Below are 22,101 nucleotides of genomic sequence, written 5' to 3' on the forward strand. Positions count from 1 at the left end.
TGCGGAGAATTTCATATGCTGGTGACTCTGAGAGCTGTGTATGGACATTGTAGCGACAGAATGGGAAAGGGTCAAGCCATTTCTCTGCAGTCCTTTTCTTTTCGAAAACATCTTTTTAATAGACCGAACCAGCTCTGAGTGGAATTTTCCACAAACATGCAGAAGTAACGTAAGACTCAAGTTTTCCTTTTCTTTTGGTAAATAATTATACAGTTACCTGCACTAAAGTTGGCCGGGGGAGAGGGGTTTAAAAAAGAAAAAAAAAAAAAAAAAAAGAAGGAAGATAAAATGAGGAAAAAAATAACATATTAAGCTTTTTAAATGGACTTGTTTTTAAATAATTAATTTCAGATATTAAAATTGAGATCAGAAAAACTGAAATCAACTCTTCTAGCAAAGATCTACAGACAACTTCTTCTGTTCCTAAATGTTATTTTTATATTCTGAATCCCCACAGGTTTTTAGGAAAATGCATTTGAAGTTACCCAAGTGTTTGGCTTATCTCTAGCATCTAACAGGGAACCTGAAGTCTGTGGAATAGAATAAAAACCAGCAAGTGTTGTTTTCCTTAAAGGAGACTTCATTTCCTTAAATTTCATTTAAGAAAACAAGAAGTACTTTCATCATATGCTGTGAAGAGCGGTGATAACCCGGAACACTACTCATTACAGATAGGAGACTCAGCTCTCTCATTGGACTAATAATCTTTTCCTTAAAAAAGAAAAAAAAAAAAGTCACTCCTTCCCCAAAGAAGTTACAAGAGACCAAGAGTGCACTAAAAATACTTTATTGTCATTACTTGCACTATATATATGTGATAAACAGAATATATAGTACTTCTGATGAAACACCCACAGTCTTCATCCGGGTAAAAGAATCATCCATAGAATGGAAAGATGGCACCCATTAAAAAAAAAAAATCTCTCAAATATTGCAACAACTATAAAACGAGCCACAGATATTCTACAGCCTTCTTATTAAACAAAAGGGGACTAAACGTTACATATGGTTTGAAGAAATTAAATGCCAGATATTCTACAGAAGGAGAAAATATTAGCAACCTGGAATAATTTTTACGCCTGGTCCATTTTCTGCCCACTGGAAAAAATTGCACTGTTTTGCCTTTCCAAGAGGACACACAAAAAAATTCTTCCCGTTATTAGGTCCGATCTTTAGCACTGTTCTCATGATGGAGCGTTTGCCATGGTTGCAGAATGGGAAGGACAAATCTGCCCACTGCGGGGTGAAAACAGAAGGATTGTCAAGTTTAGGAGCAGGTTAGAAATACGTACAGACTAAGCCTGGGTGCACATCATGAGTGAATCCCATGTTCCCTGCTACTATTAATCAGGCATTGTGAAACTGACACAGGTCATTAGTTCTGGCCCTTAAAAAAAGCTTATAGACTGTAAGAAGCATCTCCTACAGATTTGCTTGAATTACGCAGAAAACTGCCATGACTGAGTTTCCCTTTGTCTGAAGGTGTGCTTATAGGAGTTCCTTCCTCTTTATGGAAAATATTTGAAAACGATCAGAATCCTGCCGTCAAGCCATCATATTTCCGTTATTAGTCTGTTTCAGTTCAAACAATGAAGATCAAAGATTTGTTACACATTTGACACTAAATTTCCTTCATCTCTTAGGAAAGGAAAGAATCCAATGAAGAATTATATGGATTAATTTAGTCAGATTCCCTTATATTAGTCTTATAAATTTTGGCTTCAAAGGAGCTTAGGGGCCAGCTGTGATATTATTAACTTGTTACCTAATATTTTTTTCATTACATCCACAAAATCTCCTTGAAGAGGATATGTGTCAGTTCACTAGGGCAGAGTTACATCTTGTGCAGGGATTTAAACCTGGAAAATTCCTTAGTAAGGTACCACACTGAAGACAGAGATTTTCTTTCTCAATGAGCCCAACCCCCCCAATTTTTACTCCAGCACTGAAACAGATCAGTATTTTCTTTTTTTCAGTCTCCCAATTCTGAGATCATGACCTGAGCTGAAACCAAGAGTCAGACACTTAACTGACGGAGCCACCCAGGGGCCCCACTATTCATTACATTTTAATAATGGAAGTATTCAATTACACTAGCGTGAGCTTAAAAAACTCTTACGCGTACTTGGAAAAATCCACACTGCGCTTCTCTAGGTAAAGGACAAGCATAAAACTGCCTGCCCTTGTTTTCGCCATCCTTCCGCACGACTCGGAGAACGCAGCGGCGGCTGTGTTTACTGCAGCGAGGACGATCAGCATGTAATGCACAAGTACCATCTGTCAGCTTAATTCCAAGTTCACTGAAATGACAGGTTACAAAGTTACTACAGTGTTAACAGCGCTAAAGGGACCGTTCCCACCACCTCCCCCTGGCGTCAGAATTCTGTTGGTACCAAGACACGGGACCAAAAAGTGGACCATGGGTCCACTGGAGGTCATTACACATGCTGGGACACCTTTTGAATTCTTGGTTTTCCCAGGTAATCCCAATTTACTTCCAAAGCTACCTGTGCATCCAACGCATGCAATTAGAATTTCTAAAGTACAAAAACACCTTACTTGTGCACGAAGTATAGCCACCTTACTTACGTTTCATTTGTGATACCAGTTCTTCCCTCATTCAGATTATAGTGTGGCCCCTTTGATTTCCCCTAAAATATTCTCAAGTCCGCCGCTCCCCCCCCCCCCCCCGAATAACTAGAATGTCAGTCTCCTCTAATTATTTTCTCACCTGTAGCAAACTCTCTTCAGTGGCTCCAACAAGAGCCAACGGGGTCACCCTTTCTGTTGTCCACTTTAAAGACAATTTTCTATGCTTTTCTTTGATCAAGGCTACTATAATAGTTGCAATCGTATTTCAGCAAGGCACGGGCTGCCTGGCAGAGCAGAAATGTGTGTTCTGTAAAGCTACTAGGGAAGCTTTGTTTTCCCCCACAATTAGGATCAAGAGTATCTGCAGGTTAGTCCCACATACCGTGGACAAAGGTCAGAAGCCCGACCTCTACTGTGAGCTGGAGAAGCGGAATTTTCTCTTGGAAAAGGAGCTTCATGATTATTTTAAAATTTTTAAAAACATTTTGCGTATTTTTAATAATACCTTTATAAGAACCAGTCTTTTTAATAAACCAGTTGAAGAGAAGAGCTTACATTAATTAAAACCAGAAGTCCTCCCCCTTAATATGGCTATTTTAAAACTTTTTAATGATAAAAAATTCATCCTCTCTCATTTGTTTTGGTTAAAATATCATTATTAAATAGTTTCTAGGGCAGGATAAAAATCACTCTTAAATAATTTTTAGAAAATACTTAAAAATCATAAATGTTTTCTCTTTTTCTTTCTTCCTAAACTACATTCTTCGTATGCTTGCTCCTGTATCATATTCAATTGAAATGTTCAAAGTGTGAGGTTTTTTTTTTTTTTTCCTTTCCAGTTTTACTGAGATATAACTGATATATGAGGTCTTTTATTTGCAGTGAAATTGTTTTAAAATCACTTATAAAGGATGCCTGGGTGGCTCAGTTGGTTAACCAACTGACTTCGGCTCTGGTCATGATCCCAGGGTCCCAGGATCAAGGCCCCCATCTGGCTCCGTGCTCATTGGGGAGCCTGCTTCTCCCTCTCTGCCTGCTGCTCCCCGTGCTTGTGCTCGCTCTCTTTCTCTGACAAATAAATAAAATCTTAAAAAAAAAAAAAGAAATCACTTATAAAACAGATGCTTAAATACGTTGCTGAAGCTGGTCATGGAGTAGGCGTTGCTAAGGAAATCATTACAGTTAAATATTTTGCCAGCAACTTTTTCGTGGCTACCTTCTTCAGGGTGGGGGACACTAGCCAGTATTTTAGAATCAGAGGTAATACCGTCCTGAAATAGCAAAGCCTGAAGACAACAGGCCTTTCTTTTTCCACACCCCTCCATTTTACCAATGGCCCTTCCAAGAGAGGGTATATTAAAACTTTAACTTCCAGGGAAGCTACATCTGTAGGTGGTTGTAGCCAAGACATGTCAAAACCAAAGGGAATCATAAACGTGCTTTTAAAAAAACTGTTAAGAGAGAATGGAAAAAGGTAAAGAACATTAATAGAAAGGAGCGAAATGATGCTTTCTTACAGAAAACATGCACACAGGCCAACACCGTTTTCTACATTATTTTGAAGGTCGCTACCTTAGGTAACAATGAGTTGAACATTTTCTAACCCATTTGCTTCAACCTAGACATCTGCAGAGCTCCAAATACCCAGGAGAGGTTTCCATTTCTCTTACTAGTAGAGCTTTAAGGGGAAGGGCATGGTGGAAGGGAGGATTAAGGTGGAGAGAGAAAGGCCCCAGTGACCCCCTTGGGTTCCCCATTTTCTGGCTTTCATTCCATTTCCTCCTTGGTATAAGTTAAAGACAAAAATATCCACATGCTATCTTATCCCCAGTACTTGGAGGGGAGACCGCTGACCAGAAGCCTCAGCATTACCTGGGAGAGCCTTACCCACCCCGCTCGCGATTGCCCACAGAGTTGGAATCCGGATGTTAACAAGATTCCCCGATGATTCTTATGCACATTAACTTGTGAGGCACTGAGTTAATGTAACCGAGATATTGATGCCACCTGTGATCATATCAACTCTAAATATGCATAACTAATCTTAATTTTATGATAGAAAACATTATCCAGGATAATTAAATGTTCTGATTAATTGAGGACATCTTGGTTCCTCTTTGTTTCCATCATTACTTAAAAACCTTCTAAAATGTAGCAGATCATTTTCTTAGGTAAACTTAGCATACAAAATAGTTTAATTTGCTTTGATAACTAGAACCATCACTTTGAATATTCATAGTGGATTATAAGTGGCCTGTTTATATAATAGATCCGGGGTTGACAAATCTTTTCAGATGGCACATATTTTCGGCTGTGGGTCGTAACAGTCTCTGTTGCGACTACTGAACTCTGCTGCTGTTGCATAAAAAGCAGCCACAGAAAATATGTCAGCCAATGGGAATGGAAGGTGTTCCAATAAAACTTTATTGATCAAAACAGGCGGTGGGCCGGGTTTGGCCCTGTCATGGTAAAATGAAAGTCATTAGAAGTGAGCAACGCTTGGGCGCCTGGGTGGCTCAGTGGTTAAGCCGCTGCCTTCGGCTCAGGTCATGATCTCAGGGTCCTGGGATCGAGTCCCGCATCGGGCTCTCTGCTCAGCAGGGAGCCTGCTTCCTCCTCTCTCTCTCTGCCTGCCTCTCTGCCTACTTGTGATTTCTCTCTGTCAAATAAATAAATAAAATAAAAAAAAAAAAAAAAAAAAGAAGTGAGCAACGCTTGATGCGTAATAGGTTCTCAATAAATACTTGTTAATTAATAAAAAAGTAACACTGAACAGAGATCAGAAAAGACTATTATCAAGAACGAGGACATGACCATGCACAACTCTGTAATTTTAAAGTGGGTAGTTCTCAAGGCTCGATTTATCAAGGTCTAACTTCTCTTACGGATAGGGTGACTCATTATAATGAAAACACTGCCTAAAATGTTTTGAACTAATCAGCGTTGTTGAAGGTAGATTTTGGAGCTCAGTGGTATTTCATGAAATAAGAGAGGTTCAGTGACTCATCCTAGGGGGTCCCCGGCGGTTCTAAAATCCTTGGGGACTGGAACCTGCAAAGGGGACAGGAAGCGCGTCTAAGGGGTCCATGCTTCCCGGTGTGGGAGGTGGAGCTCTGCCGACACTGACTGGCAGGCAGGAGAAAACGTGAGCGACGCCGCCATCTTTATTTCTCTTCCAAGGGAGCCTCTGCTCAGCTCAGGAAAAACCTTAACTGAAAGCATGAAAACACATGTTCTTTGACTAAGTACTCCAGTGTTTCGCTCTGCATTTATAGTAATTGGATCAAAGACTTAAAGCCGTTTCTAGCAGTTATTCTGAAGTGCTTAAAAACCGGTTTGACCACCCAATTTATAATCCAGTAGCTGGATAAAATTCAAGTATATCCAAAGACCAATCTGGAAATATGCCTCATCAACATAGCACGCATCATGTGGTGAGGAGCCCAGTCATTAAGAGAACAAAAGGCGAATTAATTACCATATAATTATTAAAGAAAAAAATAAACTGGCTATAAATTCTCTGAGTGGACCACCTGCTTTAATCGTATTATGTTGTGAGCTTCTGCTCTGCATCTTGTCTGCAAGATGAACACTGTAGCTGCCAGACAAGGAGAAAAATGAAATAAATGACAGTAATTTGCAATTTATTCCTTGTAAAGTAGCTGGGTGCAGAAGGGCTGCTGGGTGAATGTATTTCATCACTTGACATTTATTCTGCTAGTTGATCTTGATTGATTTTAGAGTCTCGGTCCTGGGGTTCTTCTATTCAACGCAGGCTGCAGCGTTTCTAAGTAATGCTGTGTGCTGTGATTAATCATACGACCCTCTTACTAATGGCTTATGAAGAAATCATTTAAATTTAAGGTTACATTAATGTTTTTTTAAATCCCTAATTCATTAGTTAAATTGTCTGAGATTTTCTACAAAGCACTAAGGAAATAAAAATATGCCGAGATGTTCCATCAGGGTCCAAGGAAGGCGACACCACTTTCAAATGCTTGCCTCTCCTTCTTTCTGCTGAAGCTACAGCCCAGGAAAGACTTCAGCAGTGATTTTCTTAGAGGACAGCCTCCCAACTCACACCTTCCAGACCTTAGCTCCTTCACGACCTCTGATTGGGGTTCATTAGACATTAATATGGATGAAAGTGTAGAGGGAGTGTCCTGATCCAGTCAGTTACATGCCGGGCCTCCACAACTTAATTCAAATGTTTGTCATTCCTCAGTATCAGTGACAAAAGTTAAAGCAGTTATTACAAGTGATTATGAACAAGATTTTTTTAAGAAACCAGCCAAGGATAAATCATCAAGACTAACTTGATGGTAAATCTCGAGTTGGGATAGTAGACTCGAGACAAAAGCATCTATTGACCAAATACTGCCTCAGAATTATGAAATAAGCTCCAAGGGTTCCCAGAGGCTAGTCTAGGGTACCCCAAGCCGGTCCCCTGTCTTTCTGCCTGAGGGAAGACTCTTTCCCTCAGCAAAGACACAGTCCATCTGGGGAGAAGCTAATAATGCAACCCTCCCCCCACAGTCATTTTAAATCCCACACACACCAACGTTTTTCTGCCCATCTCCACGGGCCCTGAAAGACTCCCGGGAAGAAGACTGTCCACCTTCACTTCACTGTAGAAATGCAGGATGGACAGCACCTGCTTCCTGAAGGGGGGGAAAAAAAACACGGCTGGGAAAAAAATTGTGGAGAAATGTTTCTCTGTGAGGGGAGCCTTACACCAGGTTGTGAGAGGAAGGAAGCCCAGATACAGGGTGTCAGCAAGGTCGTGTGGACAGGTAGTTTTAGGTGCAGGGATGACATTGTTTGTTAACATTGCTGTATCTCTGGTGACTGCCATCGGGTGTGGGAAGGAGCTTCTCCTAGATGTGAAGTTCATCGTCTCAAAACGTATCTGGTCTCTAGTATTTACTAATCAAAATGACAGCTTTTCAAGTTCAGATACAAAAGTCGCACACGTGTTCTTTGGCCCTTATTGGCTGAAACCACCACCACCACCCCACTCGGCTACGGAGATAAGCCACTTTCTCTAGGAGGAAAATTACTGAAAGTAACTCCGATCCCCTCTCTTTAGAAGACACTTAGTAAACTGTCCTGAGTGAGCTTTCCTTTAGAAGAGCTATCTCTCTTTGGAAGGAAATATATTAAACAAAAATGTTAACAGTGGTGATTGATATCAGGTGGGATGATGGGGGATTTAAACAGTTTTCTTTATACGCCCAATCTGTTCCCAAATATTCTGTCTTGAACTGTAGACCATTACAGTCAGGATAAAGTAACTTTTTACAAATAGATATAGAAGGTTCCGTTTTCATTCTCTTCCTTTCTTTACCATTATGAGCTAGAGACAGCAAGGGAAGTCAATCACCATAATCATCTTCCCAGGTTTGATTTACCTTCCAAAATCAACATAAATTGCTTTAGCAGGGGATGACTTCCCTGCCCTCTTAAAACTTCATGCAAATACCTTCAAGCTCAAGGTTAGAAGTATCATACCTGGCAGGAAATCCAGGCTTACCACTTCGGAGGTCTGGTGATGAGGAGTGGGTTGTTTTCAATTTTTTATATGCTGGACTAAACAATTCAGACTGAGGGCAGAGCGAAGGCGATACGTTTGCTTTGTCAGATGGTTGAGATCCGTGGTTCGCTCTGTCCTCGGAACGGTGCAGTGGGTCATTAAAACAAACGTGAGTTGGCGAACGGTTCTGAAATTCTCCATCTAGGGTCTGGTTTTGGCTCGTTTTTCTTTCCAAAGCACTGGATTTATTGCTGAAATCGGCCAAGACAAGGGTTGTAGTTCCAAATGCTGTTTTCCTGTTGATCTTCACTTCCTTATTTGGTTTTCCAAAGCTGTTACAAGGATACCTCACTAAGTCGGCAAAGGCAATAGAATGTTCTTCGTTCTTGATTACTGAATCTGGGAGGAGAGAGAGGTAATTTTGCAGTATCCCTATAATATACAGACTACATGAAATACATATAAACCTATATATTTGTAATATATTGACTGTCTGAAACATCTTTTTTACAGGACTAAAACTTATTCACCTATGACAGTGAATATGTAGAATGAATAACACAAAGTTACTTTGGACAATTAAGGATTAGCCATCTTGCTAGGAAATGAAGTATTACATAAAGAACAAAATTTCAACCACCCATAGAGGCTCCAAGGTGGTTTAACAAAGATTTACATTTGCTTCCTACTAGGTCTACCATTTCAAGGTCATGGAGCTATCAATTCCGTTACTATGTGGCAACATAGTAAAGCAGGGTAATTAAGAGGCAGGTCTACCGTGAGGCTTTAGATCAGCGGCGAGACACCTGTCTCTGGATTACCAGGAATGTTTCCGTGAATGACACAGGAAAGGGAAGGGCTTAGTAAAATTAAGCAAAGATGAATTACAAAGACTAAACATTAATTAAAAATGTTTCAGCAAAGCATCCCCGGATTTTGGAGTCGGGACTGGAATAAACCACAGTCTTTCGTATTCAGAGAAATAACAAGAAAATAGTTAATGAGATGCAAAGCGGCATTTCGGTTGAAATGAACGAGGAGCCCTAAGACTGTGGTTTTCTGAGGGCTCTCTGCTGAAAGATCCCAGAACAGGAGGCGCTGTCCCTTCCAGCAAAGCTGTGAGCACCCGGCGAGGCCCGCCTTTCTGGCCCAGAGAACAAAACGCCGCGTGACAGCAGGCACAATGTGGGGTCCGCAAGTCAAGAACGAACTTTCTCATCGCTAATTGAAGGAAGAAAGAAGGCTTTGAGAACACAATAGGAGCCACATCAATGAGCGGGTTCTTAATCACGGGCTCTCTCTGAGGTTTAACTTTCTCTGAACACATGAAATTGTGAGCTGTAAAGAGTTATTTTGAAGGATTTCAATGAAATCAGTACAATTGTCCGGGTAAAGATTTTAATAACAAGGGGGTAGGAAGGATAAAGAAGAGAAAAAATTCAGCATTTTCTATTCCACCTGCACCGATATTCTTACAGAAATCCTCCCTTTCAGTTTACGAAGCACTTGGACTGAATAACAAACTCCAAAGTTGCTGAAATCTGCATAAAACAAAGCTTTATTGAATAATTCATTAGAAATAGTAGAGAACAGATGTGATCATCTCCGTTTTTTGAGATACAAAGGCACATACTCTTTTAGCACAAGCATGTTTCCCCTCCCTGTTTAAAAAAAAAAAAAAAGTGCTCAACAGAATATTAGCGTGGTTTACGTGCAAAGGCTGGCAATTCCTTTCAATCTTTCGGAAAGAAAGCATTTGACTTAGTTATGCAGTATCAAGGTGGAACAAGATATATACCTTTGCATAATTAGCCCTCTTTGAAGCAGAAGGAACTCAGAACCAGAATCCAGGCTTACCCGGAGGCCTTGAAGTCAGGCAAGCGGCACAGGTCTTCGAAGACGGGCTATTTATTAGCGTACAGACCACACACGCCCATTGCTCCTCCCATGTCCGGGCCACGTGCTCCCCTCTGCTAGACGGCCACCTGATTGTCGTGTTTCTCGTGGGCAACTTGCTGCAAAAGGATTTTTGACATTAATCACGAACACTGTTGCTGCTGTTCTTATCCATTCTGGGTATTTTAGAAATTCTTATAACCACTAATACCCAAGTGTGTACTGGCTCTAATTCTCTTGGAATGAAACGTTTACTCTTGTGCCCTGCTGATTGCTATTGAAGACAGAAATAAAAAACGTTTTTACTTAAATCAGAGTTGTGGGGTTTTTGTTGTTGTTGTTGTTTTTAAACAACACTAAATGTTTAAAACATTTTAAAACATTAAACAAAAATGTTTAGTGTTGTTTACAACAACACTAAAAATAGTTGACAAGAACTCCTAGGAAGCAGTTCTCAAATAATGTTTTAAGTAAGCGGTCTTCTTCCCCAAGCCAAACTGAGATAACTTTATACAACCAAATTCAGGAGGTGGGGAGGCGTGGGGTGGTGGGGGAAGAAAAGACTTGGGCAGAAATTAGAACATGGAGAGTAAAATGAGACAAAATTTTAGTTATTTCATGTGCATGTCTCTCCAGAATTCCTCAACAGGGTCTACTAAGCACTAGATCAACTACCTGATCAATAATGAAGAAAACGATTGCTGGCCTCATATTACTTCCCCTTGGGTAAAACTGCTTCCTGTTAGATAGCTAATAGATTCATAAGAAAAGAGTAAAACCAACCCTGATTTTTGGACTCAAACGTAAATCACGATTCCCCATTTGGAATTTTTTTTTTTTTTAAGATTTTATTTATTTACCTGACACGAAGAGTGCACAAGCAGGGAAAGTGGGAGAGGGAGAAGCAGACTCCCCACTGAGCAGGGAGCCCAATGCGGGAACTGATTCCAGGACCCTGGGATCAGGACCTGAGCTGAAGGCAGATGCTTAACCCACTGAGCTGCCCAGGCGCCCCCCTCCGGTAATTCTTATTTGACTATTGTTATGCAAAATACCGCTAAAGGCTCTGCTGAAACCCTACTCTTAAATACGCAGTTCTTTAGCGCACATCACCTGGGTAAGCAACATGGCAGACCCATGGACTCCTTTCAGGATTCCAAACATCCACACGGAGAAAAGCTTTCTGGTAAAGGCTATGGGACCTCCCATCTCAGAGCATGAGTTCTTTGACTTGCAGCAGTACCCTGACCCCTGGCACAGTTTGCTCCTTACATATAATTACAGCAGTTTTTAAATTCAAGCTTCTCTGGTGAAATAACAAATAGCATAAGAAAATCTGAAAATGAGACACATCTCATTATGGTTCTTTTATCTTTACTGACTTTTAATGCTACTCAGTATTTGTTTCTACGGAACCACCGACCTCCCATAGAATTTGTGTGCTTGGCCTAACTCCTGCCTTCCTACCAACTTACTGTGAAAGGCAACAAAATGCATTTATTCATAATTAAATATACACAGTTTAAATAATCTTCAGATTTTTTTGTATGCTACCATTTTTCACCATTTCATCTTCTGTCCTACAGAGTTCACTAACCGTAAGCACATGTTCACTGTTACCTGTAGAAGCTGTGGAAGCATTTCTTCCCCTTACTGTTCCACTTCTCAATGACCTACTAAGAAATTCTCTCCAATCCCCACTTGGAGGTGCAACAGGAATTTCAAATTTAACAAACATCTGTCCTGGACTGAGTAATGGTCTCCCAAAGATAATGGGTCATACTACCAGGACCCTGCAAACATTACTTTATAAGAAAGAGGATCTTTGCAGATGTAATTAAAAATCTTGACATGGGGAGATTATCCTGGATCATCTGGGTGGTCCCTTCATCCAAACCCCAGTGTCCTTGGAAGAGAGGCAGAGGGAGGCTTGATACCCAGGCAAGAGAAGGCGATGGGACCCCAGAGGCAGACTGGAGTGAGGCAAACCGCAAAGGAAGGAGCCCCAGCTACCGCCGGAGGCTGCAAAAGGCAACAGATTCTCCTCCAAAGCCTCTGGAGGGAGCACAGCCCTGTCCACACCTCTGGCCCCATGAAACGGATGTTGACCTTCTGGCATCCAGAGCTGCGAGAGTAACTTTCTGCTGCTTTAAGCTACCAAGCTTGTGGTCATCTGTCATGTGCAGCCACAGGAAACTAGTGTGAATAAAATTCATGATCACCCCCACCCCCCACACACATACTTCCTTGCAAGTCTGCTAGCTCGTCTCATCTCAGTAAAGGGCATCCCTGTGCCCGTGAGGGATGGATGGATCAGGCACTGTGCCTGACCCACTGATCAGGCCAAAACCTTGGGAGCGACTCTTAATGCTTCTTACCCTCACGTCCCACATTCGGTCCACCAGCGAGTCCTGTCCACTCTGGTCCAGAGGCAAATGCACTCTGAAGCTACCAAAGCTTCCATAGCTCGCTGTGTTCTCGTCCACGGACCAGAGTGGAGAGCGTGGAGAATGCAAGCAGCAACCCCAGCCACGAGTCCTGTGGCGTCCGTGCGGGGGTTCTGGTCAGGCGAGGCCCATGCACCACCAGCACCGTCTCGCATCTGCTCAGTGCCCGGGACGAGGTGCCCCAGTGTCTCTACTTTCAGAAGGACCTGAAGAGGTCTGCTGCATTCTTTGCTGAGGGGCCTTTATGACCCAGGCTGCAAGGCCATTTGACACATGCACCTCCCAGCAAAGGCAAGAAGTATGAGGCCAAAATGTGGAAAAAAGTGATTACATACAGGGCACCTGGATGGCTCAGTTGGTTAAACAACTGCCTTCAGCTCAGGTCATGATCCCGGAGTCCTGGGATCGAGTCCCGCATTGGGCTCCCAGCTCCATGGGGAGTCTGCTTCTCCCTCTGACCTTCTCCCCTCTCACGCTCTCTCTCTCAAATAAATAAATAAATAATCTTTTTTTTTTTTTTAAAGTGATTACACACAGTTGTGGCTTGCAAGTAATGAGTATCTTATTTGTCTCGTATCTGTGGTGTTTATAAATTATAATTTGTTGTTTCTTATTCTAAATATTCAGAGTAGGACCAAACTTAGCATTCAAACTTTTAAATATTTTTTTTCATAAAAGCCCCCTAAATTGCATTTCAGCCCTTAAACTTTACTACCTCCACTTCTAAAATGATCCTAAATTCAGGCATTTTTTTTTTTACCCCCACTCCCCCACCACAAGTTGCCATCATTTACCAAGGGTCCTACTGTTGAGGCACCCAGACGCCATCTCTTCACTCTGGTCACACTTAGTCACGTCTCCACATGGTGACCTCACCATCCTCATAAAACACCAGTCAGTGTATGCCACCCCTCTGCTCACAATGTTCCAGCGGCTTCCCAGCCCACTCAAAGTCAGCACACCCCCTGCTACCCAGAGCGACCTTTCGATATCTTCTCTCCCATTCAAAATCTCTGAAGGCAGCTCATCACACTCCGAAGACACCCAGAACTTCTTGTCGTGGCGGGCCAGACCCTCCGCCCGCATTCATTCTGCTCCACTCAGAGCCACACCTGCCTCCGTCTCCCCATAAACAAGTCAGAGACTTCTTCATGCTTTTCCAGTCACCTGTCCCTCCACCTTGACAAGGCATCAGATCCTTTCAAGTCTCCTCAGAGACTTTATGTATCTCATACATGTGATAATCTCATACATTATCCAAGGACACAGAGCTTCTTCCTAAGATCTCCTCCCGCTGGAATAGAGAGTCCCGTGAATAGGTCACAAATACAGGTGAAATGAATGAATTTTGCCCTGCTGGAAGATCATCATTTCCGCCTTGTTGAAGGCAGTGGCTATCCCTCGGGCACCACCAGCTTGAACTCCCTGGATGTTACTCTGTCAAACACTGCCCATGGCTCTTCCATGGGCCCGTTCTCGTCTTTCGATCAGCAAAGTCAAGGTAACCTCAAGGCTCCCCTTGGACCTTCCTGGCTTGTCTTCGCACATCCTCTCCGTGAGTGCGATCACCACCAGATTCCACTCTCATCTCCCGTGATCCCAAGGCCAGTCGCGGGGAGGGGCTCTGTTCTCAAAAGTCAGACGCTTACAAAACAGGTGGAGGAGAACCATGTCTCCGAGGAGTGTTTGCACTTCTCAGTGGAGACCAACCACCAACATGGGAAGCAATTGATTTCTCTTTATCTACACGAAACAGATCGTTTTTTTTAAGGGCAGCAAAGTAAATGTTAATAAAACAAAAAGAAAGGTGCACAAAATCAAGTAGCATTTAAAGAAGATTGGAATAAAGAGAATGACCAAGTGGCTGCGCAGCTGCTCTTTTAGGGGGACTCCAGGTTAATCTGATCCCTCGCTCACCGAGCGTCTCCAGGTTAATCTGATCCCTCGCTCACCGAGCGTCAATACTTTCTGGGAGCCCCTCCAGAATGTGTTTCTTCGTCAGAAACTGGAAGGAGTTTACCATCGTGAGGCTTGAGCAGTCAGGCAGCCGCTTACTTTCTCCTTTATTCTTTCTCCCTGTTCTAGCCATGGAGAGCCCAAGCGAGGTCGCCTTCCTGGGTTCCAGGCCCCAAGACTCAAGTTTTGATAGTTTTCTATTAATGCTGTGAATTCCACCAATATTCATTTTGGTTACATGACCCACAGATTCCCATTTTTGTTTAAGAGAATTTGAGCAGGGTTTCTGTCATTGTCTTCAAAAAAATCCCTTTTAAATTATGTTTTTATACATGACAACGGTGTCATCAAACTCTCTTGCCAGAACAAGCCTACCCTATCCAGGTTAACCCGTGACAGATTTTGTTCAATTCATGTCTCCCGAGCGCTCTGGAATTGCTCCATCCCCCTCAAAAATCTCGATGAGCTCAGACCTGCCTTAACAACTGCCTTGCAAACATCAGTAACTTTTCCTTCACTAGCAAGCAGTTCTCAATAACTTTCCAAACTAGATGGCTTTCAGACGCCCCCCCCTTTTTTTTTTAGATTTTATTTATTTGACACAGAGAAAGAGCACAATCGGGGGAGCAGAAGGCAGAGAGAGAGGGAGAAGCAGACTCCCTGCTGACCAGGGAGCCCCACACAAGGCTCCAACTCAGGACCCTGAGATCAACCGACTGAGCTACCCAGGGGCCCCACCGAATATATCTTCTTATAGGAACAAAACGCCCTCCCCTTCCTGTGGCTCTGCAAATGCACATTCCTGCCTTTTGTTTTCGATAAAACTCTATTTCCTTCCACAGGGATCTCAAAGGTCACCTTCTCCAGAAACACTTCCTTGTTCTTCCCACATAGATTTAAGTGTTTCCTCCTATTGTCTTCCACTACCATTAGTAGAACCTTGCCCTCTGCAGAGCTTCCATTCCAAGCTCAGTGGGGTTTTAAAGAACTATTTACTCACTGACTCCCCACCTTAGACTTTGAGCATTCTGAGAGGCTGCACTGTATTTTGTCTTTGGAGTTCCAGTACCTGACGTAGAGCAGACACTGATAAAGAAAAAAAGTAATAACAAATGATTTTTTAAACAAATTTGTAAAATAAGGACTAGTATGGAAAAAGAAATGATAGCACAGTTTCCCCTCAAGGAAAAAATATTCACCTGGATGAATTATGCTAGCTCGTATATAAATTAGAGCCAACAACAGATGGCACAGGCATTCAAAGTGTGGTGTGATCAATAAAGACTACAATCTGGGGAGGACTTCATGAAGGAGTGAAGTAAACTACAAATGAAGGAACACGGGGATTTAGATCAATACTGTGGGGCTTTTCGTATTGCTTCCACTTAATTCGAAAGGACTTTACCTTAAAATGAGAAAATGTAGTCAACATAAAAAATTTTTTTCAAAACTCATGGAGAAAATGAACAGAATATACTTCATGATAGAAATCTCTAAGAATAAGGCAAATACTACTGGTTTTCAAATGTTTCATTATGCACACATTTTTAGTTGCTTTTCCAAATGATGTCTGAAGCTGAATGCCAATACATGAATCACAAGTAGCTGAGGAGGGAGAGGGATGGCAGGGCTCGGAATATTCTCAGTAGAGCAAGCCCTCCCCTAATTCATAGGTGCCCCCATGTCTCTTGCAAGGAACCCCTGAGCTTTTACAACCTAACTTCAAAAAAACCTTTGGAATGGACAATTATTTATATGGTAAATAACACATTTCTTTAACAATTTGGAAGAATACTTTTTTTGTTTTTTGGGTTTTTTAATAAGATTTATTTATTTGGAGAGAGAGGAGAGAGCGAGAGAGAACAAGAGTGGGGACAAGGGGGGAGGGGCAAAGGGAGAAGCAGATCCCCCACTGAGCAGGCAGCCCAAGGTGGGGCTTGATCCCAGAGCCTGGGATCATGGCCCGAGCAGAAAGCAAACACTTAACCGACTGAGCCATCCAGGCGCCCCAAGAATACCTTTCTTAAAGACTCAAAAGTCATCAATTCAAAGAAAACAAATATAGAACATTAACCATCTGTTCAGTAAACATGAATCCAGCGTCCTCTATCTGCCAGACACTGTGTCAAAGACTTTTGGTCAGAGAAATGTACACCTGTAATAAATAAGAAACCACAAATCTGCACAATAAATATATTTATAGCGAAATACATCACAGATATCTATGATAGTACGGTGGGGTGAGGAAGAAGCTGTGAGAGATCCTGAGAAAAGGAGCTGAGAACAAGAGAAGGAGACATGGAAAGGAAGTCGCAAAGGGAGAGAGGACAGGAAGAAAGCCACAGACACACTTGAAGGTGCAGGTGGGGCCCTCCCCGCACACCACCTCCAGCCCATCACAGAGCTTGCCATGGGCAAGATGGCGCCTCCCGGCCCAGGATCCATAGCGGCAAGATGGCGCCTCCTGCCCAGGTTCCACCGTGGCAAGATGGTGCCTCCCGCCCCAGGTTCCATGGGGGCATCCTACCCTGCCTTATTCCTAACCACACCACTGTGCTTTCTTGGCTCACTCTTTTCCTCCTCCTCTGGATATTCCCTGAAGCTCAGACCTTGGTTCCTTCCCCTCCACTTTCCCTGTGAACAGATCTCTTGAATACTTCACTTAACCACCACAAAGCCATTACCTGCCACCTGGGATGTGGCCCATGATGCATCTCCTCCATCTACTGTTGCTTCACAACACAAAGCTCTTCTGTGCTCTTCTATCCCAACTTTCCCAGACCCATACAGTGAACATTTCTATTAGTCTGAAACTTTTTACATTGTTCTACATACCAAATCCGTCCCAATTCTTGCTGACTTTTAAAATTCTTTAATTGAAGTACCTATTTTCTTTTCTGTTTCCAGGGCCCTGACCTCAGGCCCGAGAACACTCTCTCATTCTTACACTGCAATAGCTTCTCTACCTGTGAGGTTTAGTCTCACCATTTCCCACTCACTGAAAAGTCCTTAATCTACTGGTTTCCGCAAGACATCACCCATTCCCAGAAGGACCAGTGAGTCCTATTATTTGATCCCAGTCTATCTGGAAAACTAGCTTTTGCGATGCAACACCTGAGGGACTCCCTGGGGCTTGGCCAGTGTTCCCGTCATCCTCCAACATGCCATGCTAATGAATGGTTAGGGTTTGTGGCCGTGCTATGTCTTTCCAATTAACTAATGTTTGTTTTCTCATTTATTTAGCCAAAATTCTATCTTTTTAAAGTAAACTTGAAAATCACACTCTTTCTAGATCTTTCCCACTTTGTGTATATATATATAAACCTCTAACATTCCTGAACTCTTGTAACACTTAATGGACTTCATGTCTGATCTGGTTATTTTGGCCTATAATCACATATTCCTTTAGATTACTCGTATTTATCCTGGTCTTTCCTAAAGGGAAGTAGGGACTTTTATCAGGGTAACTGTGCATCCGTGAAAAGGAAGTAATTGGACCGCTTGGGAACACTGTACATTGGTTCCAAGCAGATACTAATTCCAAGGGACTCAAAATATCACTGTGCTCCACCAGTCAGTGCTGAGGCTTATGGAAGTCAGGTGACCAATGCAGCTGTGGTTCAGATCCATCTCAGTGGGTCCCTGAACCTATCCTCTGGTTCTTTGCTTAGTTCTGGAAGGTGTAACTGGAACAGACATAATCAGCAGCTGGAAGAATCACCACATATGTGTTTAGTAAGCAGTCGACTGTTTCACCCAAAAGACATGAATTTTGTAAAGACATCTTGCTTAAGTTTTATAGTATTACTTCCAAATAAAGCAAGAACTTTTGAAGATAGTTGCATTTTTCCAATCATTGACCTTCTACACCTCCTTGTGATTACTTTACAAATGGGATTAAAGTGAAATGCTGGATATTAACATATGAGCTGGGGATTTTCTCTGATCCAGAAGTGGTCCATACATCATCTATAGTTTACCCAGGTTTTTTGATGATGTTATTTATTATTTCCTTCCAAGGGTTCAAATAACTTTGAATTATGTTCTTATTAATAGCCTTTGAGTTAGTGATTAGGGCAAATAGTATACCTTTAAATTAGATAACTCACCAAATGTCAACATGTTGAGGATTTTCTTTTTGACAGCGAGGGCAGAAATATGTCATTCTATTATTCTCTCCTAAGCGACACACAGTTATTTTGCAACAGCACTGACAACAGTGAGGACGCTTATAGACCTTATAGTGTTTAGAGATAACAGATCCCGTTTTATGGCACTATAAACAAACAAACAACATTATAAGATTATCTATAAAACAGTGTTGCTAAGGATCCAAAGATACATTCCAGAAAGTCATTTCTGAAAATAATTTGTTGAAAATTTACATGTTTGTACATATGTCTGTATAATCTTTTCTCTCATCTGAGAAAAGTTATTGACAAGACTCAGCAATATTTGTCAAACAAGATTTGTGTGAAATAATTAAGCCATTATTTTATAACTTATTAGTATTCAAATTGTTCTTTGCATAGCATTATCTTTTTATCTAAATGGGATGTAAAAGTTCTACAATTTAAACCGTCGCTCATGCTTTTAAGTTTTTTTTTAATTAAACGTAATTATGTGGTTAAAAGACTAGATTAGCTAGAAATCTGATTATTTTTAGAATACTAAAGCTGCTCACTTTCTTTCAACAGACAAAAGCAAAAAAATTTATTGCTACAGTGAAAAACTCGAGACCATCTTTTCATTTTTAATCTCACAAATTCACTAAAAAAGAAAATAAAAATTCGAAAGCCTTCCTTGCAAAGAATATGTCCCATTTGGTATATTCTAATTCAAAAGACATTTTGATATTCTGTCACAGTTTTATTCTACTTGTATATATTTAAAGCTTCTAAAAAGACAATGTTTTGGGTTTATATCAGCACAGTAAAAATCCCAAGGCCCAGAAATATGACTTGCCATATATAAATTGAAAATTACACAAACAACTTCCATTGATTTAAGCCAAGTATTAAAATATCCAAAACTTAATCTGCCTCAAAAATGGGTAGTGGTCTATAATCATCTTTCCCTGAAAGAGTAAGCAAGCATACAGAATATTAAAATTGTCATAATCTTCAAGGCAGACTTGTAAAACAAGAGGTTCACTATATGAGGCCAATACATGAAGACTCCTATCATACCTGCTCTCTGAACATAGTAAAATTAGAAATTTTGAATAGAAAATGGACTGTGGGGGAAAAGAAAACAGACATGTTTATACTCTACTGAAAAGAGAAACTGTGTTTTCTAAACTGCCCATCCAGAGGTATAAGCATATATACAACTCTCCAAAATTTATAGGTTAGCAAGTACTTACTTCATTCTCAAAATAGTCTTTGTGGTAGATAGAAAAATATTATTATCCCATTTTACAGATGAAGAAACTATACCAAAATTATCTAAATAATCTAAACCACACAGGTAGCAAGAGGCAAAATCTGACTGAGTTGAGATATATTTATTCCAAAGAATTGAGTCTCTCTCTCTCTCTCTGGAGCTCCTACATTTTACTTTCATATGTCCAAAAAAAGAACAAGAGTCTAAGTAAAATGCTAACACAGGTGTTCCCGAACATCATGTAAAGATAATTTAATATAATTATTGGTAGACAAGTTTGGACTGACCCATGACACCCAATTTCTAGAAGTGAATTATGTGCCCACAGGTCCCTCTGCCTTCCTGTACCTCTACACACTGACCACTAGATGGCTACAAACAACCTTAACATTTTTGGTGCAATCCAAAGGGAAATAGTTGACATTTTACATAATGGAAACATTTTTCCTCTTACCCTGTAGAAAAGAATGCTGAAGTCACGTATCATTTTCACAAGGTAATGGATCTGTTCATCTGTCAACTGACAAACCTTAAAACAGAAAAACCATTGAAGACAGTGTCATAATTTGTTACTCTCCAAAAATAATACCAGTTGCGAGTTCTAAGAAAACTAAATGCATATTTAAATTATATGCATATCTTCTGTTTCTCACACATCTATTTAATGTCATTAACAATGGCTTCAAATGATAGCACAGATTAAAAAAATACCATTCTTGTTTATAAATTTCTATTTTAAATTTATTTAAAGATTTTATTTATTTATTTGACAGAGAGACAGAGAGATTACAAGTAGGCAGAGAGGCAGCCAGAGAGAGAGGGGGAAGCAGGCTACCCGCCAAGTAGGGAGCCTGATGTGGGGCTCGATCCCAGGACCCTGAGATCATGACCTGGGCCAAAGGCAGAGGCTTAACCCACGAGCTACCCAGGTGCCCCTAAATTTCTATTTTAAATACAAATAATTCTAAATAAGTATCTCTTCTGTATGAGACATCTTCAAAGTCCCAGCAATGTGTTTTGGCCACTGGATTTGGAAAAAAAAAAAGCAAAAACAAAAACAACAACAACAACAAAATAACTAGAAAGAAGGGAGGGAGGGAAAGGGATAAATCAGCACAGGAATGAATGACCATCAAGGACCGAGGATGAATGACTATCGAGCTTTAAAATGATATGAATCTATATACACCCATTAATATCAGGGTACTTGTTAATACCCGGAAGCACTCAGAAATAGCACTTATGGAAGAATTTTGTGTGTCATGGTCTGGCATAAATCTCAGTGTTACCCTTGTAGAATTAATTACCATTTAGCATGTGCTTTTATTTTATTTTATTATTTTTTTTGTTGTAGGCAAAGAGGCAGGCAGACAGAGAGGGGGAAGCAGGCTCCCCACTGAGCAAATAGCCTGACTCGGGGCTCGATCCCAGAACCCTGAGATCATGCCCTGAGCCGAAGGCAGAGGCTTAACCCACTGAGCGCCCCAGGCGCCCCAGCATGTGCTTTCAATGGTGATGCCAGAAAATAGCTTGTCTGATGACTTAACCTTGTTTATGTAGGTGAATATATACAAACATCTATATACAACAGAAACTAATTTATCAATGACTATAAAAACCTAAAATCACTGACTCAACATAATCATTACAAAAATATTAGGTCTATTTTTCATTTATTTAAAGTTTAAAACATAAACACTTTGAAACTGAGTTTTTTCTTACCATATCTTATATACCATATTTAGTCAAACCTTGAAATGTTAAACTAAACTTTTTTAATAATTGTGCATGTGATTTTAGGGGGCTAATAGCTAAGCTTGAGAACTATCATTAATTTTTCAGCTCCCAGACATGTAGGCAAATGATCTTTTCCTAGACGAATGGCCTGTCGGACATACAGATAAAAAGTAAATTCTCAGTTTATCATAGATAATGACAATATTCTAAGTAACAGTACTCCAGTTTCTTTTTTTCTAAAACATTTTCCACAGAGGCCTATGTGATTTTAAAAAGCTTGCTTCTCATTAAAATTCTGTTTCATCACTCCCATGTTACAGAAATTTAACCAACTTGTTCCAAGAGTCAAAAAGCAGAATCTAATCTAGAAAAATCATTAACCAGTTTCTTTGAAAACTTATTTCTTATTGATTTGGATTTAAAGAAAACTATCTAGGAAATAATTACAGAAAATCAAAAGGTATCTTTGGACTCTTGTAAAAAAATCATTTTGTTTAAAGAGACCAGCTGGGTGTAGATTAAAGCCATAGAGTTCCTCCCTTAGAAACTAAAATA

The 22,101-nt window shown here is 40.8% G+C and overlaps 1 protein-coding gene across 1 annotated transcript in view; it reads right to left on the bottom strand.

Annotated features, from left to right (window-relative positions):
* Window positions 1-779: 779 nt before the first annotated feature.
* The window catches only part of NEIL3 (nei like DNA glycosylase 3), a 45,628-nt gene continuing 24,306 nt past the window's right edge, over window positions 780-22,101 (bottom strand). Inside the window, exons 5-10 of the mRNA XM_032329415.1 lie at window positions 20,264-20,338; window positions 18,534-18,700; window positions 9,983-10,140; window positions 8,104-8,524; window positions 2,126-2,300; window positions 780-1,236 (exon numbers count right to left, since the gene is read on the bottom strand). Of these exons, the coding sequence (XP_032185306.1) occupies window positions 1,054-1,236; window positions 2,126-2,300; window positions 8,104-8,524; window positions 9,983-10,140; window positions 18,534-18,700; window positions 20,264-20,338 (1,179 nt within the window). The 3' untranslated portion in view covers window positions 780-1,053. The remainder of the gene's footprint in view (window positions 1,237-2,125; window positions 2,301-8,103; window positions 8,525-9,982; window positions 10,141-18,533; window positions 18,701-20,263; window positions 20,339-22,101) is intronic.

This window comes from Mustela erminea, chromosome 21 (genome assembly GCF_009829155.1).
Source record: "Mustela erminea isolate mMusErm1 chromosome 21, mMusErm1.Pri, whole genome shotgun sequence".
Lineage (NCBI taxonomy): Eukaryota > Metazoa > Chordata > Mammalia > Carnivora > Mustelidae > Mustela > Mustela erminea.